This window comes from Aptenodytes forsteri, unplaced genomic scaffold (assembly GCF_000699145.1).
Source record: "Aptenodytes forsteri isolate BGI_AS27 unplaced genomic scaffold, ASM69914v1 Scaffold55, whole genome shotgun sequence".
Taxonomy (NCBI): Eukaryota; Metazoa; Chordata; class Aves; order Sphenisciformes; family Spheniscidae; genus Aptenodytes; species Aptenodytes forsteri.
The window spans coordinates 937,676-951,598 of NW_008796063.1; the positions used below are offsets into that span (position 1 = coordinate 937,676).

Below are 13,923 nucleotides of genomic sequence, written 5' to 3' on the forward strand. Positions count from 1 at the left end.
CTAACACCCAAAGAATACATCTGTTAAACAAGGTTGTTCAGAGAGTACGGTTTTTCCAACATCATTAATATGAAGCACTCCTGTAAAAGCAATGATTGATACTATACCATTTTATTTTTCTTTGTTCTTTTGAAAATATTAAGTATAAACCATCAAAAAAATCAAATGAAGAAGTGGGCTTGAGTTATTTTTATAGTTCTTCAAATGGTGTTCCATGACTGTGGGAGAGTTTCAGCACAAACAAAAGATCTAGCTTGATGCAGCCCTTATTATGGTGATTTGGGGAGGGTCTGTCTGCATTATCCTGGCTGGTCCTGCTGCTCCTTCTTTCTGCTTGGGAGTGTTAGGCCCATTTCAAGAATTTACAAGGCAGTTAAACAATGTGAGTAACACATTTTCCCTTTCAAAGTGGGAAATTGCAGTTCACGTTTATAAAGATAATTTCATGCTATTAGCTGTGATAGCATATAGCAAAACTGAATGGCTAATATCAGAAGCTATTGCTGTGGATGGGATAAGCTTAAGCCCTAGTGCTGCTGCACCCTTTTGCATGGGTGAATTTTGCTCACCAATACAGACTGAAGAGTCCGAGATTTTCCTTCAAGAGCATGTAAGTTTTCATTGACTACTGAGTAAAAAAATGTTATTGTTGTTGTCAGCTAAGAAAACAAAATGTATTGCAAGGAACCTCAGGCAGCTCCAATAACAAGTGTTACCTTACAAGGCTTTGTTGTTTTGCAGTAAAATAACTTTTGTCTGTGCCTTGCTGCTTCTTGTAAAACACTGAATTTCCCATTCTAGCTTACTGGCACAGGGTCTGAACAACCTTCTGGTAGTTTCATGTGAAACAAAAGTCAGCAGAGATATTTTTTTCAGGGAAAGTATGTTTCATGTAGTTTATGACACATATTTCCTTAAAGCACACCTCGGTTCTTTTGAACCTGTAATTTGTGTTTCATGTGATTATAAGATTGGATCCCTTTCTTCTGAAGACGAAAGCAAAAGTCCCCTTTATTTTTGTGTTCTGTAATATGTTTGTGTCATCTTGCTGTTTTGTTTACCTGAGCAAACTGCAGTGCTTTGCTTTGATGACTACTTTTTGCATTAATTGAAGCAAAAATCACTGTGCCCGACTATGTACAATTTGAAGCAAGGCTTTCCTTTGTGTTCATTTTAAGCTGCCTGATGTCCCTCTTCAAACACTCTGGGTCCTGAGGCCAGTAGAATATTACCTGCTCTTGAATTTTGCCCCAGTATAACTTAGTCCTTCATACATGTTCATTTTTCTTTTTGTTTGAAGTACTTCTTTTTAGTTGAAGTCTTTGGAGGAATCAGTTTTAACTAAACTCACCTGTTTTATTGTTTTACCAAAATTGGTAAATATAATTAGGATTTTGCATTAATATATTCCTTTATAATGCATATGTAGCTGAGCCAGGTCTGTTTTTTACGTAACCTGGGCATGAGTTTGCTAGTTAATGATCCTATTTCTGCCTCTTCTTTGCATGCTTCAGAGATCTCCTTGCCACTGCTGATGGACCTGCCAAGATGTTTTTTCATGTAGAAATGACAGTTGTGTATCACCTTACAGATTTTTCAGGGATATGACTGCAAAATTGACAGTACATGCATTGTGTTAGCATTTTGTCACCACAATAATTCATTTCATTGAAATCTCACTGGGATTTTGGAGTTAGTTGTTCCGCTTCTCGCTGCCCTGACAGCGTGTGAAGGTGGTGTTACATGCTCCTGGAAAAAGCCAGGAGAGTTAGCAGCCTAATTTTCTGTTTAGACAGTAACTTCATGTAGCCGTGGGGAATAAAATAGAAACAGAAGTTACTACAGGTGTAGCATAACAGAAGATTTTGCGTGTGCGTGTGAGATCTAGACATACAGAATGATAAATTTAATTTCAGGTGTTGTTTTGTTTAGCTGTAATGCTAACGTGCCTGAAAACTCCAGCGAGATGGATTGTGTGTTCTTTGCTTCTGTTTTAAATAAGGAAAAAAGGAGCAAAACCAGCTGTTAACTTTTTTTGTTGAAGACTACTGAGATTATTAGTCTTAGTACATATAAAGCATGTAAAATAAATGGTTACTGTTCATTTCATTGGAGAATATGTAACTATTTATAGAGACAGATATCTCTTCTAAGAAGTGGCTCGCATTAACAGTGACGTTTAAAGTATGGATGGGTCGTGCATGTTCGTGACTTACCTTCTTTTTGATAGTTCTTTTAACATCAGAATATTTTACCAAATCATTCTATGCTTTCTGTGTGTTTTGGCTTGCTTTTTTTTTTTAAACTTTAGTGGTTTTAAAAAAGGAGAATATATATTTTTCATGATCATTAAAGGTCCCTTCCAACCCAAACCATTCCATGATTCTATGATTCTATGTGCTATTTATCCAAGAAATGGTGATGTTTTATTGCAAGTATATCACCCTGTTGTTGGACGCATACATGTATCTTTTCTGTCTGTGTGCACTTCTGCATCTAGACTTAACGTGCTTCCATGCACTGCTTTTTAATTGAGAGAGATTTACATAAGCCTAAAGAACAGCTGGGAAACTAAATTAAGGTAGAAAGTTGAGATTTGAACTGTAGTTTGGACATCTGAGTTCTTACCTGTTGTTTTGAAAGGTTATTTTGACAAAAATGACACTAATAGATAATCCTAGCACTACTGGGAATATACTTCTGATAATAATGTTATGTGCCTTCATCTCAGGAACTGAAAGCTCATGAACAAAAACTTGAGTAGTTCTGTCACAATTTTGGTCTTATTATTGTATAAACATGAGAAGGACTGCACCCCTTCCCCCGCCCTTCCGTTTCCATGTATTTATTGAGTCCCAAGCTTTAAAAATCCAGATGTGGCTCTGAGGAAAGTGTTTGCTTTATAATATGTTTGCATAGTCATTTGCATAGCCAGCAGGCTATTTGTGATCCGTACGCACTGTGCTCTGGCTTCCAGAGGGAGCCCTGCTGAACTAAAGTCTCCCCACCTTAGGCATGGGGAGAGATGAGCACAGGTGTATGTGCAAAGGATTGTCTAGGCAACTTGGGGTTTAATAGTGCAAGCTTTTTCTTTTCAATATTATTGTTTTATTTTGTTTAATCTTGAGAGACTGATTGTAGCTTATGATTTTTTAAAATTCTGTTTTGTCAGCAAATTGTTCACATCTCGTGGTTTACCAGCCCAAGAATCACCTGCATTTTCTGTTTAAAACTAGCTAGAAGCAGCTCCTTATGCAGGGTGAAAATTCAGTAACCTCTGACTTTGGTCTCTGAACTTGTCTCTGACACTCGGTTTCTTTTTCCTGCTGTTGTCTTTCTGTGTGGGTGTGACTTTTCTATTGTTAATTTGTTTATAAAGAACAAACCAATGGATTTTCAAATTCAACATGGACTATCACTGGAGAATTACTTCCTCCAGATGGCTTACAAAAGACTAATCAAGATTCTGTCGGTCCTATTCTGCTTTCATTTCTGTTTGGAAAAGATTCCTTGTTAAATCTGAGATAAATTTGGAGAGGTCTTCCTATGGAAAAGAGGCCTCACTTAGAAAAGGATGAAAACCATTGAAATACAGAGCCAGTAATGTGTAAGCACTAAATTCTTAGTGCTTAAGACACTGTTTTCTCCTCTCTCTTAATGTTCTGAAATACTACTGTGGAGTTGTATTTTGTCTGGTAGAATTCATAATTACTGGGATTCTAGCTAAAGAAAAAGATAACCTTTTTTGTATGCAGTATGCTGTGTTTGCACAGCAGCTTATTTACTTTTTGAACAGTCTCTGCCTAATAAGGATAACTGGAATTTCTTAAATGCTATAAAATTAAGACAGGGGAATATGCTACAGATGAAGAAGACGAAGACATGGGACCTGTCCTTCCAGGAGGTGACATGGCTATTGAAGTGTTCGATCTCCCTGAAAATGATGACATGTTCTCCCCCAGTGATGTGGACACCAGCAAGCTTGCTCACAAATTCAAAGAGGTAAGTTATGGATCAGAAAATATTCCTGAAATATCTCACTGGAATTAGATTTCTAGTTATCTCATTGCTCAGTGCTTCTTTTTTCTCTTGAAAACTAGAGTTGATTTCTAGCTGTTTGTATACTCGGTACTTTCGGATGACTCAAACAGTTCTGCTTAAAAGAAGTGGAACTGTTCTTCAGAGTTGTTTTAGCATCAGCTTTCAGGTGACCGTTGCATTGATGGAGAGTAATTTATAATTTTTCAGCACAGAAGTTATTCTGCCTCAGCACTTATTTTGCATTTTTTGATCAGGAAGACAAAGTGCAAGTTAATTCATTACTAGCAGATTGCTGCCTTTATTTTTTCTTTTTTGTAAGATTCCAATCAAAAGTGATCAGGAAAACCAAACAGCAAATGCTAAATTTCAGTGAAAAGGGACGTGTGGAGCTCATCCTATACCATTACGCAGCGACTCGCCAATGTACAGCACTGTCATATGTTTGGCCATGTGTTTAGAAAGATGCTGTATTGGGGAAGCAGGCATATTTCAAGCTGGTGTTTTACCAAACTCTGCGGCTACACAGTTTGTATAGCATCCACTGGTGCTAACTGGGGCTTGAATCAGTGGTGTTCATTGCGGTCATTGAATTCATATAACTTAACATGCCAAAGTACTGAGAAACATTTCTTCCGTATTTTAGGCTGTGCTTTTGATGTGGTATATTTCTGAGCTTTCCTGAATTCTGATGCAAATAAAGACATGAAACAATTGGATTTATCTAAGCCCACAGTAATGGGCTGAGTGGTGACAGTAAAGAATGTTTTTCTTTTTAAATACAGGAAGGTAGAAGGGGTGAAAGTAGCCAGAACCTCATAGGAGATTTGAGCAGCAGAATCTGGGCCCAGAAAGGAGTTTTAAAATACAGAGGCTCCCTTTTTATCCTCTTCCCCTGTGCTCTCCCCCTTCCCCTTCCCTCCACTCAAGCCAGATATTTTATCTTCTATCTCTAGTGGGAGTAATGTATGGAAAGTAATCAGTGAGCAACCAGTCTTTCCCTTTTCTGCTGATACCCTTTTCAGCCTTTGGATGCCTACTGTTATTCATCGTTGCTTCCTGAAAGTTTTTTACTTTACTTAAACGATAATTTTCTCACTCCATATTTCAAGTTTCAGGCTCTTACGCAAATTAGCAGAACAGTTTACTTCATTTTCTAATACTTTGCATCATACGTAGTGATACTTTCTCAAAGCGGTGGGAGGATGCTACCATTCTGATTGTGCCAGTGTACCAAGGCTATGCAAACCACAGATACAGTGATGGGCAAGACACTCACCTTTGAATAAAGTACCTGTAAAACTATTCTTGAATACAGTTTCCATCAGCTTGAGCTATTGCCATACTTGAGCATGTCCAAACTGATTTGAAGCTATTTGCAGACCTGTCTGATATAATGGCCCCAAAATGCTGGTGTAGAGGAGATCAGATGAAGGGACTTTGGGATCCTCCAGTTTAAGTGCAGATGAGAGCCTGAGAAGAAAACATTAAATGCTCCTGCATAAGAGTGGACTCTTTTTCACTAACCCACGCAGTTACCGCTGTTACAAGCATGCCACTTTTGTTTCGCTGATTGTATTTAGCAGTACACAACTGCATTTTGTTGGCTGCTACAGAGCGAGTACATGTATTTTTCTTGGTATTTGCCCTGAATTCTTTCAACACTAGAGGACTTGTTCACGATCACGCTGCACAAGCCCACACAGTGTTTTCTGGAATTGTATTTAAAGAATAACTGTTCTTTCTTGTTCTTACTCCAGAGATTAATGAAAGTATTAAAGAAGTGGGTTGGACATAATCTTTAAGCATAATAGTTTGGCCTAATTAGTTGAATTCAGTCTTTGCTATGAAAAATGTGCTCACATACTTTGAGAGCACTCTTATTTGAAATGCCTTGCTTTTGGAATGAAAGTCAGAAGAGAGATGGGCATTCCTGGGTGAATCACTGTACTTCTGCAAGTCTTGTTTTCCTGGCTGTAAAACAGGAAAAATGGGACTGATTTTCTTTAACTGCTTTGAGAGAAAGAGCTAGAAGCTTTATTTTAGCTGTGATGATTGAAGAGAGACAAGATCTGTAGGGAGAAGGGACATCTTATGTAAGAATTAGGTATTATATTTCATGTCTTAATGAAATATATGAAAAATTGATGATTATTATTATTATATGCAAAAAATATATCATGATTATATAAAAATTGTCATGGGCATTATTAGATTCCATTGGGTACTTTCTTTCCCAGTGTACTCTGGATATTTTAACATTTGCTAGCTTTTCATCCCATTCTACCTTTTGCAGTCTTAGATGAATTCAATCCATTTTCTCTATATATCTTATTTTTTATAAAAAGTTTTATTGTTTTGAAGAAAATTAATCAGCTTTTCAAGACATCTTTGAAAAGGAAATGTGCCAAAAACTATTCAAAATGTCATTGTTAAAATGAAGCATTCACAGTTTTATATTGACTTAGAAAACATAATAATACAAAATAATATCTGCCAAGAATTTGTCTGGCATTATATGGGACATGGAATAAGGTATTTTTGCTCCCCTATTAGTAAACTTGCTTAAAATTTTTTAACTACGGAGTCCAGATTTGCTTGCCAAACAGTTGACCTTGCCTGTTGTTTAGTCTAACCTCTAAATGTGTTAGTATTTCTCATCTATTCTGCAAGCATAATTAGTTCTTTAACAAAAGAAAAAAAGAAAAAAGTAAATGTCCTGCTACACATTTGTCTGTTCGGCAAGAAAGTGTCTTTTTTCTTCTGCCTCAGTGGGATCTGCTGTACCATGTACTGATTCAATGATCTGACTGGGTGCTCGGTATTCATTTTTTTAACTTAATAACAGAGAGTATAAAAATAACTGTTAAAACCATCTGTACCTGAGCAGATTGTCATTTATGCAACAATTTGGAGTTTATTTGTATATAATAATAAGCTGTTTAAGTGCTGCTTATGGGTTTGTGGGGTTTTAGAAGAGATGGGAATGGACTGTAAGCAGGTAGCCTAAGGCTTTGAGTCTTGGCTTTTTGATTTCATCATTAACTCCACAAAGGGCAAAGTCTAGTTCATCCATCCTTCCCCTGATTTTATCTCATTCCAAAACAATGAGGTAGCAGAACTAAACAAAGGCCTGGGCACCTTATAAACACCGTAACATTTTGAGATGGTTCTTTTGTAATTTTTCACTACTAACAGAAATGGAGTGATGAGGAAAAACAGTTCTCAATCTCTGAAAATTGCAGATCAGAGCTCAAAAATTGCAAGTAACCTCTTGCAAATGCTAATTAAAGTATCTCCTTAGTTTCCTCTACTATGTATAATTACAAAAAGCTATATATCCTTCTCGGCTTCCTGATCTGCTGGGTGGAGTAGCACCACTGGCCACTTCTTGCCGTTAACACCAGCTCCAGGGCTGCCGAGTGCCCTGTTCCCAGCTGCACTGGCGTCTCTTGGCCTGGACCAGCAGCCCTGCTCTCATGTGGTGTTTCCTCAGGAACCCCGTGTAATCCACGGGTTAGCTGCGTGCTCGGGGCAGGTTTGGTCTGGCCCTGTGCATGTTCCACCTGCTAATTGCGCCTGGTGTGCCTCCACATTTTACATGTTTCTTCAAGCCGTTACAGTCAGTGACTGGTTTCATTTGAAATGAAATCTTGTATCTGTTTTCACTGAGCACTTGAAGATTCGTTACACTTTTCAGTGCAAAGTCAAAAAGAGAGTATAAGTAACAGATGATCCTGGGGACGAGAAGTGCTTACAGTCTCCTCTGGAGACAGTGACCAAGAAATGAGCGGTGGAAAGAAGACTCCTAAACTGTTACTCAGGTGGAACTGGTTGCATCAGTGCCTCCTTTATTCCTTCCAGCATAAATTCAGTAATTCTCCACCAGAAAGGACTAGGATTATTCACTAGATCAGTTAAGGCTGATTTGCAAACCAAACTGCATCTGAGAGTGTGCATTTCCTATGCCACAACAAGTGCGTTCAAGAGGCTCCATGAAAAGAGAATTTCAAAAGTAGCTTGGCCTTTCTTGAAGATACTTGTACCGATCAGCTCCGTGATGGCTCCTGTTATTTTGAAAATTACTCCTCTCCTCCAGAAGAACTTCTCTTTTGAATTATTTGTACATTTTTTTACTAACAGCCTGGTCTTCAAGAATGGAGCCATTGCTTCACCAGAGATGATAATTTCTGGTTCAGTACAACTCCCTCATGTGCTCCATTAGCTCAATATAAACTATTCCTAAAGGCTCCCGTCAGTCTTGTAAGAGAAGTAACCCCCCATGTAGAACATGCTTTTCCGTAACTATTCCTGGTATTCATAAATAATGGACAAAGGCTTTGTCTCCACTGCAGTGCCAGCTCAGGCTGTAATTCAGGTTTTGCCCTTGCCGTCAACCCAACACACACAAGTCACTGATTCAGATTAAACAGTGCTTTAGATTTAAGGTTTTGGGGCCTGTCAGAAATTTGTCCATGCTACCTGCTTTAAATAATAAAGCAGCAGGGATTTGGGTGCAGGCCAGTATTGGGTGCATGTGCATGATCATTTCTATTTGGATTAGGGTTATACTGTTGAAGCTGTGGTTCGATTCGTACTTCAGAGCGTTCTTGGAGCCTGTGAATAGCACACCTTTGGGGTGAAACTGAAGATATTTCAGGACATTACCTAATACACTCAAAGAGCTAATGAGTATTCACTCCACAGGATCAGACCAGTAGATCAGATCAGTAGGTCCATCCAAAAGAAATCCCCCCGGAAAGTGTGCAGGTGGATGCCAGGTCCTCAGCACCGACCCTTTCACTGTACAGATCCACTGTTACTGTGGCATGGTGCTTGGTAATGTAACTACAACCTTTAGCACACTGCCTGGGCTGTTAATCTACTTGCCATCATTTTGTGTGCTTGAATGCCGTTTCCTGTTTTTTAGGGTTTCCTGTGTAACTGCTCTCAACTGAGATTAGCTAGCTTGAGCAGAGTAACTCCAGCTAATGGTGGAGAAGGATAGCATCAGTTTACCTTTTTTCTTGCGTGAAATCAATGTGTGGAATCTTCCCTCAAGGTTTTCCTGACTTCTTGAGTTGTTAAATCACTTATTTCCATATTTGCTTTTTTGTAACGTGCCTGCTTTAATCAATGCAGTGGGACTTTCTGACAGCACTGGGACGTATTTCACGTTCACATCAGAGGAGAGCAAAGCCCAGCAGGATGACATCTATTTTTTTTTAAGCATAAGACATTTGGTTTTGCTAAACAGATTGGATGTTCTGATTTGAAATTATGAGTGGTTAGACGGCATCCTATCTTTAATTAGGTTGCACAGACTGAGTCATTTTGCAAGCTAGACATTTTAATTTACAATCTACTGCACTGCAGCACTCTTCAAGGCCTTCTGCTATGTAATAAGGTATTCAACTTGCAGCACAGGCTTTAAAAATACCGGAGTACTCTCTGTGACTTCACTTGTTTATTTTATATTTTCAATTTTAGTTACAAATCAAACATGCTGTTACAGAAGCTGAAATTCAGAAGCTGAAGACGAAGGTAAGAATCTATGGTTAATACACGTTTTTTTCCTCTCTCATGCAAAATCAGATCTGAAGACATGTATCTTTATGTGGGTGGAGAAGTCAACATCCTTATTAAAGGCTGATTAAGAAGCACAGTGGCTCGGCTAAATCTTGTCTTGGTATATATTCTCTATTCAAAGTTTCAAGTAAAATCTTAAGTGCTGCTATTAAGAGAAACTGCCAACTTGTGTAGCTTCAATTAAACATACATTTTAAGGGGTATCATAATGACTAAATGGCACATTTCTAGTTTTACAATTCTAATGCATTTTCTCAGGTTTTTAAATTATATTTGGATTGCATATTTAAGTGTAAGTTGTTAGGGTTTTTTATTTACCAGTGATGTTAAAGTATCCTGTTTATATTAGTTCCTTTTTTTGACATTTTTTGTAAAAAAACTCACTTACTTAAAGGTGTTTAATAAAAATTACTTTTTTATATACAGAAGAAAGAGCTGTTTCATATTGCTGCAGTTCTTTTTAAAAGATAGTATAGAAAGGAAAAAGCTTACCAGTTTTACAGAAAACATCATCTCACAATCGGTTGCTATATCTTAGATTGCATTTGCTATAGCAATAAAAAGAAATTGTATTTTTTGTACTAGGATAACCTTTATGGGAAGTCAACTGATAATTCAGTTGTTGAGTAATATTAGGTTTTATAATGACATCCTTCTCTTTGAGTTTGAGTCCGTTATGAAGGAAATAAAAAGAAAACAAAGAGAAAATTGTACTTCAGAAAAAGATTTTAGATTATTATTTCTTTCTAGCTACTATTTGCACTGACTGTGTATTTTGCATAGTGTTTATCAAATCTGCATAAATTATTGGTAAAAACAAATTCAGAGTGCAGCTGTGTTCTGTAAGGACAATTTCTGTTGTACTGTTTCAGTTCAGAAAGTCAGAAATCTGTTCTTCCTCCACTTTCCAGTTCCAATCTAGCAATTGGAGCCGCACGGTCAATCCCTTGGGATTGTGCCGAGCCCCATTGACTTCATGGCAATGATGTGTGGGTGTAAACATTCATCTGTGCAAATCCATTTGCAAGATTAGGATTAATGTGCCTTTTTGTGTTGGGCTTCTTTACCTAGTGTTTTGAATAAAGCTGAAGAAAATGTGGCTAGTTTAGGTATATTACTAATAAAATTGCAAACGAGTTATTTTCTTTCTGTGTGCGTTATCCTTGATGCTAGCAGAACTGCCTAGAGCAAATTAAACAGTCTCGATAAGTAAACAAGGATGTTAAGGCATTTTTTGTTTTCCATAAATTCTGGGAGCTAAAACATGCAAGCTGCTGAACAACCCTACCCTTATCCAGCACCAAACATTCAAACCCGCAGCTAGCTTCAGCTGGGAAGTGAGAAGCCTAACACAAAAAAAATCTAACAGAAAAACTAGCAAAGGAGCTAAGGTTTATTATAAACTCAGCAGGAAAATTTGGGCTCCTCTAAGGTCGCTTCCAAGTCATTGGACTTCATTGGTGCCAAATAGTGGCACTCGCAGTGGAACTGCACTGGTCATAGAGTTAAGCACTGCTGATGTGTTTGGCAGAATTAGCACCTGAAATCTTCAACAGCAAGGGCATATTTTTCTTTTCATATTAGCTCCTTACAACTCAGTAAGCAAGTTTAAAGAAAACAAGAGTAATATATTTATAACAGGTTCTCTTTGTCCTCGTAATAGTTCTAGCATAGTTTCAGTATTGGATGCAAAACTCTGTGCTTGCTTAAATGAAAAAAGATTCTAGGTTATGACCCGATGTTAAATTTTGAATTATGCTCCAACCTCTTTTGTTTGCCTTTCTAGATTAAGCAAGATTATGACATGAAAACAGACATTGTAAGAATTCAGTAGATTTTCTAATGTGGGTAAAAAAGCAGATAGTTGCAATTGGGTTTTTTCCTATTGTTTTCTAAATTGTTCTTAAATCAAATCTAGAACCTGAAAATCAGTTTCCCCCAAAATAAGAAATTTCTCATTTTATCGAAGTGTACGAATGCTTCCTAACACCTGAGCCAGAAGCATAGAGCAAAATGCATCTCCAGTGCTGACTGCAGTTTGCCTGAATACTCCGCTATTGACAGTTTTAAAGCACGTTGGTATATCCCAGAGAAGCACAGAGGCTGCACTGGCTGCACAGTGCAAAGGTTCTACTTCGTTTTATGAGGAAGAATAATGTATGTATCAGGCTGTGTTCTTCGTCTTTGAATGCTCTTTTCACTGCTAGCATATTACTTATATAGCTATTAATTCACTGATTTTCACTATTCATGTTGTTTGAATTCATCCTAAACGATTAGGCTGCACTTCGCACCTTTTCACTGACTGGCATCTCCACTCTTTTGTTCAGCTGCAGGCTGCTGAGAATGAGAAGGTGAGGTGGGAATTGGAGAAGACCCAACTCCAGCAGAACATTGAGGAGAATAAGGAAAGAATGATGAAATTAGAGAGTTATTGGATTGAGGCACAAACCCTGTGTCACACGGTGAATGAGCACCTCAAGGAGACGCAAAGCCAGTATCAGGCTCTGGAGAAGAAATATAACAAGGCAAAGAAATTAATCAAGGATTTTCAGCAAAAGTAAGCAGCTACGCCAGGCTCAGCAAATGACTTAGTGGCCAGATAGGAAACGTATATGTGATATATTTTGAAATATGAAACCCACTATTAAACACCTGTAAGGTAAACGCTATTTTTCACTTTTTTTTCATGAAAAACACCGGCTCTTTATTATGGAAAAATGTTAGTAGTATTCAAGTATTAGTTTAGTATTGTTGAAAAATAGTACTATAACTAAATAAAGACTTAATCTGTAGTATTCCAGGTTGGAATGTTTCAGAATTACTAAATAACTCAATGTGATTGCAAACAACCAAGAGTAATCATAGTAAAGCATTTGATTAGCAAGGTTTGCAGCAGTTTATATTGGTGTTGTGTCAGCTGGATTCACTCCTGCTGTGTACTAATGTAACATCAAAAAGAAATTTGTTTTGTTACATTTTACATTTTATTTTTCTTCTTCTCGTAGATGCCAAGAATGTTTGAGCTGAGTTGAGCTAACTGATGATTACCTGGCCCCCTCTGTTTCATGTGGTCCCCTCTCCCTGATGGCTAGCAAGAATAATAACATCTTACATTTCTATAACAGCTTCCATTCCCCCAAATTTCTTTTTTTGCAGCAACTTTTTCATTTTCTGCTGAAATACACTCATTTAAAGAAGAAAACTCAAAAACATACAGCAATGTCAAGTGACAGCTGGGAGTGCAGAAGTGAATATCCTGTCCCATTAAAAAGGGTTTTAGATAGTCAAAATACCATTACCCATCTTGGAATTTCATGACTGTTCCAGAACTAGCTGGCATCTTGTGTGCTTTCTGTCACAAATGTCTTAGATTTTCAAAATAAAAAGAAATAAGGAAAATAGCTAGAATGAGCTTGGATAGCCTTTCTGTTGTTACTCTGTTTTATATTAGTAAAAAATGTAGTCAGTTGTTTTTAACTATCTCAGACTCCTAAAATCAACTAACAGTTTTCCTTATAGCTTACTAGAAAATTAGATTTGTACCTTGGAACTTATGGATGTCCTTTCTGTGAAGGAGTGCAGTCATACTCTAATAAAACAGATTTTGCTCCATTTCCTACAAGAGAACACAGCATAAGCTAAGCTAACGTTGTTTTCATTGTAAATACAGATTATGAAAAAATTAGTTTGATTTAACTGTTTTGATTATCAATTAGAACAACTGACTTTTTTTTCAGATAAATTCCTCTTACCATTTTTATATCTTCACCTAGCATATTCGCTTAGACTAAATAATTGTTTAGGGTTTTGTCCTAATTGCAGTTTCATACTTCTTACTAGGTTAATAATAAAATATTCATTAAGGACAGATTTTTCTGATGCATAGCTTAAGATACATCAGAACATTTTATTTTCTGTTGGAATCTGATTGCTTTGATGACAACAAATACATCCTTTTTTTCCCTAAGAGAACTTGACTTCATCAAACGCCAGGAAGCTGAACGAAAGAAAATAGAAGATTTGGAGAAAGCACACCTTGCAGAGGTTCAAGGCTTACAAGCTCGTGTGAGTAGTATTTACTCTCATATTTGAAGAATGAGACACTTCAGGAAACAGAAGGCCCAATATGCCGACCGGACCCACTTCTTAGGGAAGTCTGCTGCTTCCCTGGGGCCTGGGTTGAAAATGTGAAGAGAAAACTTCCTACCCTGGTAGGGCCCTCAGATTATTTTCCATTATTGATTTTTCAGGTAGGCAGCGATGAAGTTGCAACTAGAAGTCTGAGGGCAATCA

The 13,923-nt window shown here is 37.4% G+C and overlaps 1 protein-coding gene across 1 annotated transcript in view; it reads left to right on the forward strand.

Moving 5' to 3' along the window:
- Positions 1-13,923, forward strand: part of PPP1R9A (protein phosphatase 1 regulatory subunit 9A) — a 156,002-nt gene that overhangs the window by 108,579 nt on the left and 33,500 nt on the right. Inside the window, exons 6-9 of the mRNA XM_009286340.2 lie at positions 3,847-4,002; positions 9,529-9,582; positions 11,958-12,187; positions 13,599-13,695. Of these exons, the coding sequence (XP_009284615.1) occupies positions 3,847-4,002; positions 9,529-9,582; positions 11,958-12,187; positions 13,599-13,695 (537 nt within the window). The remainder of the gene's footprint in view (positions 1-3,846; positions 4,003-9,528; positions 9,583-11,957; positions 12,188-13,598; positions 13,696-13,923) is intronic.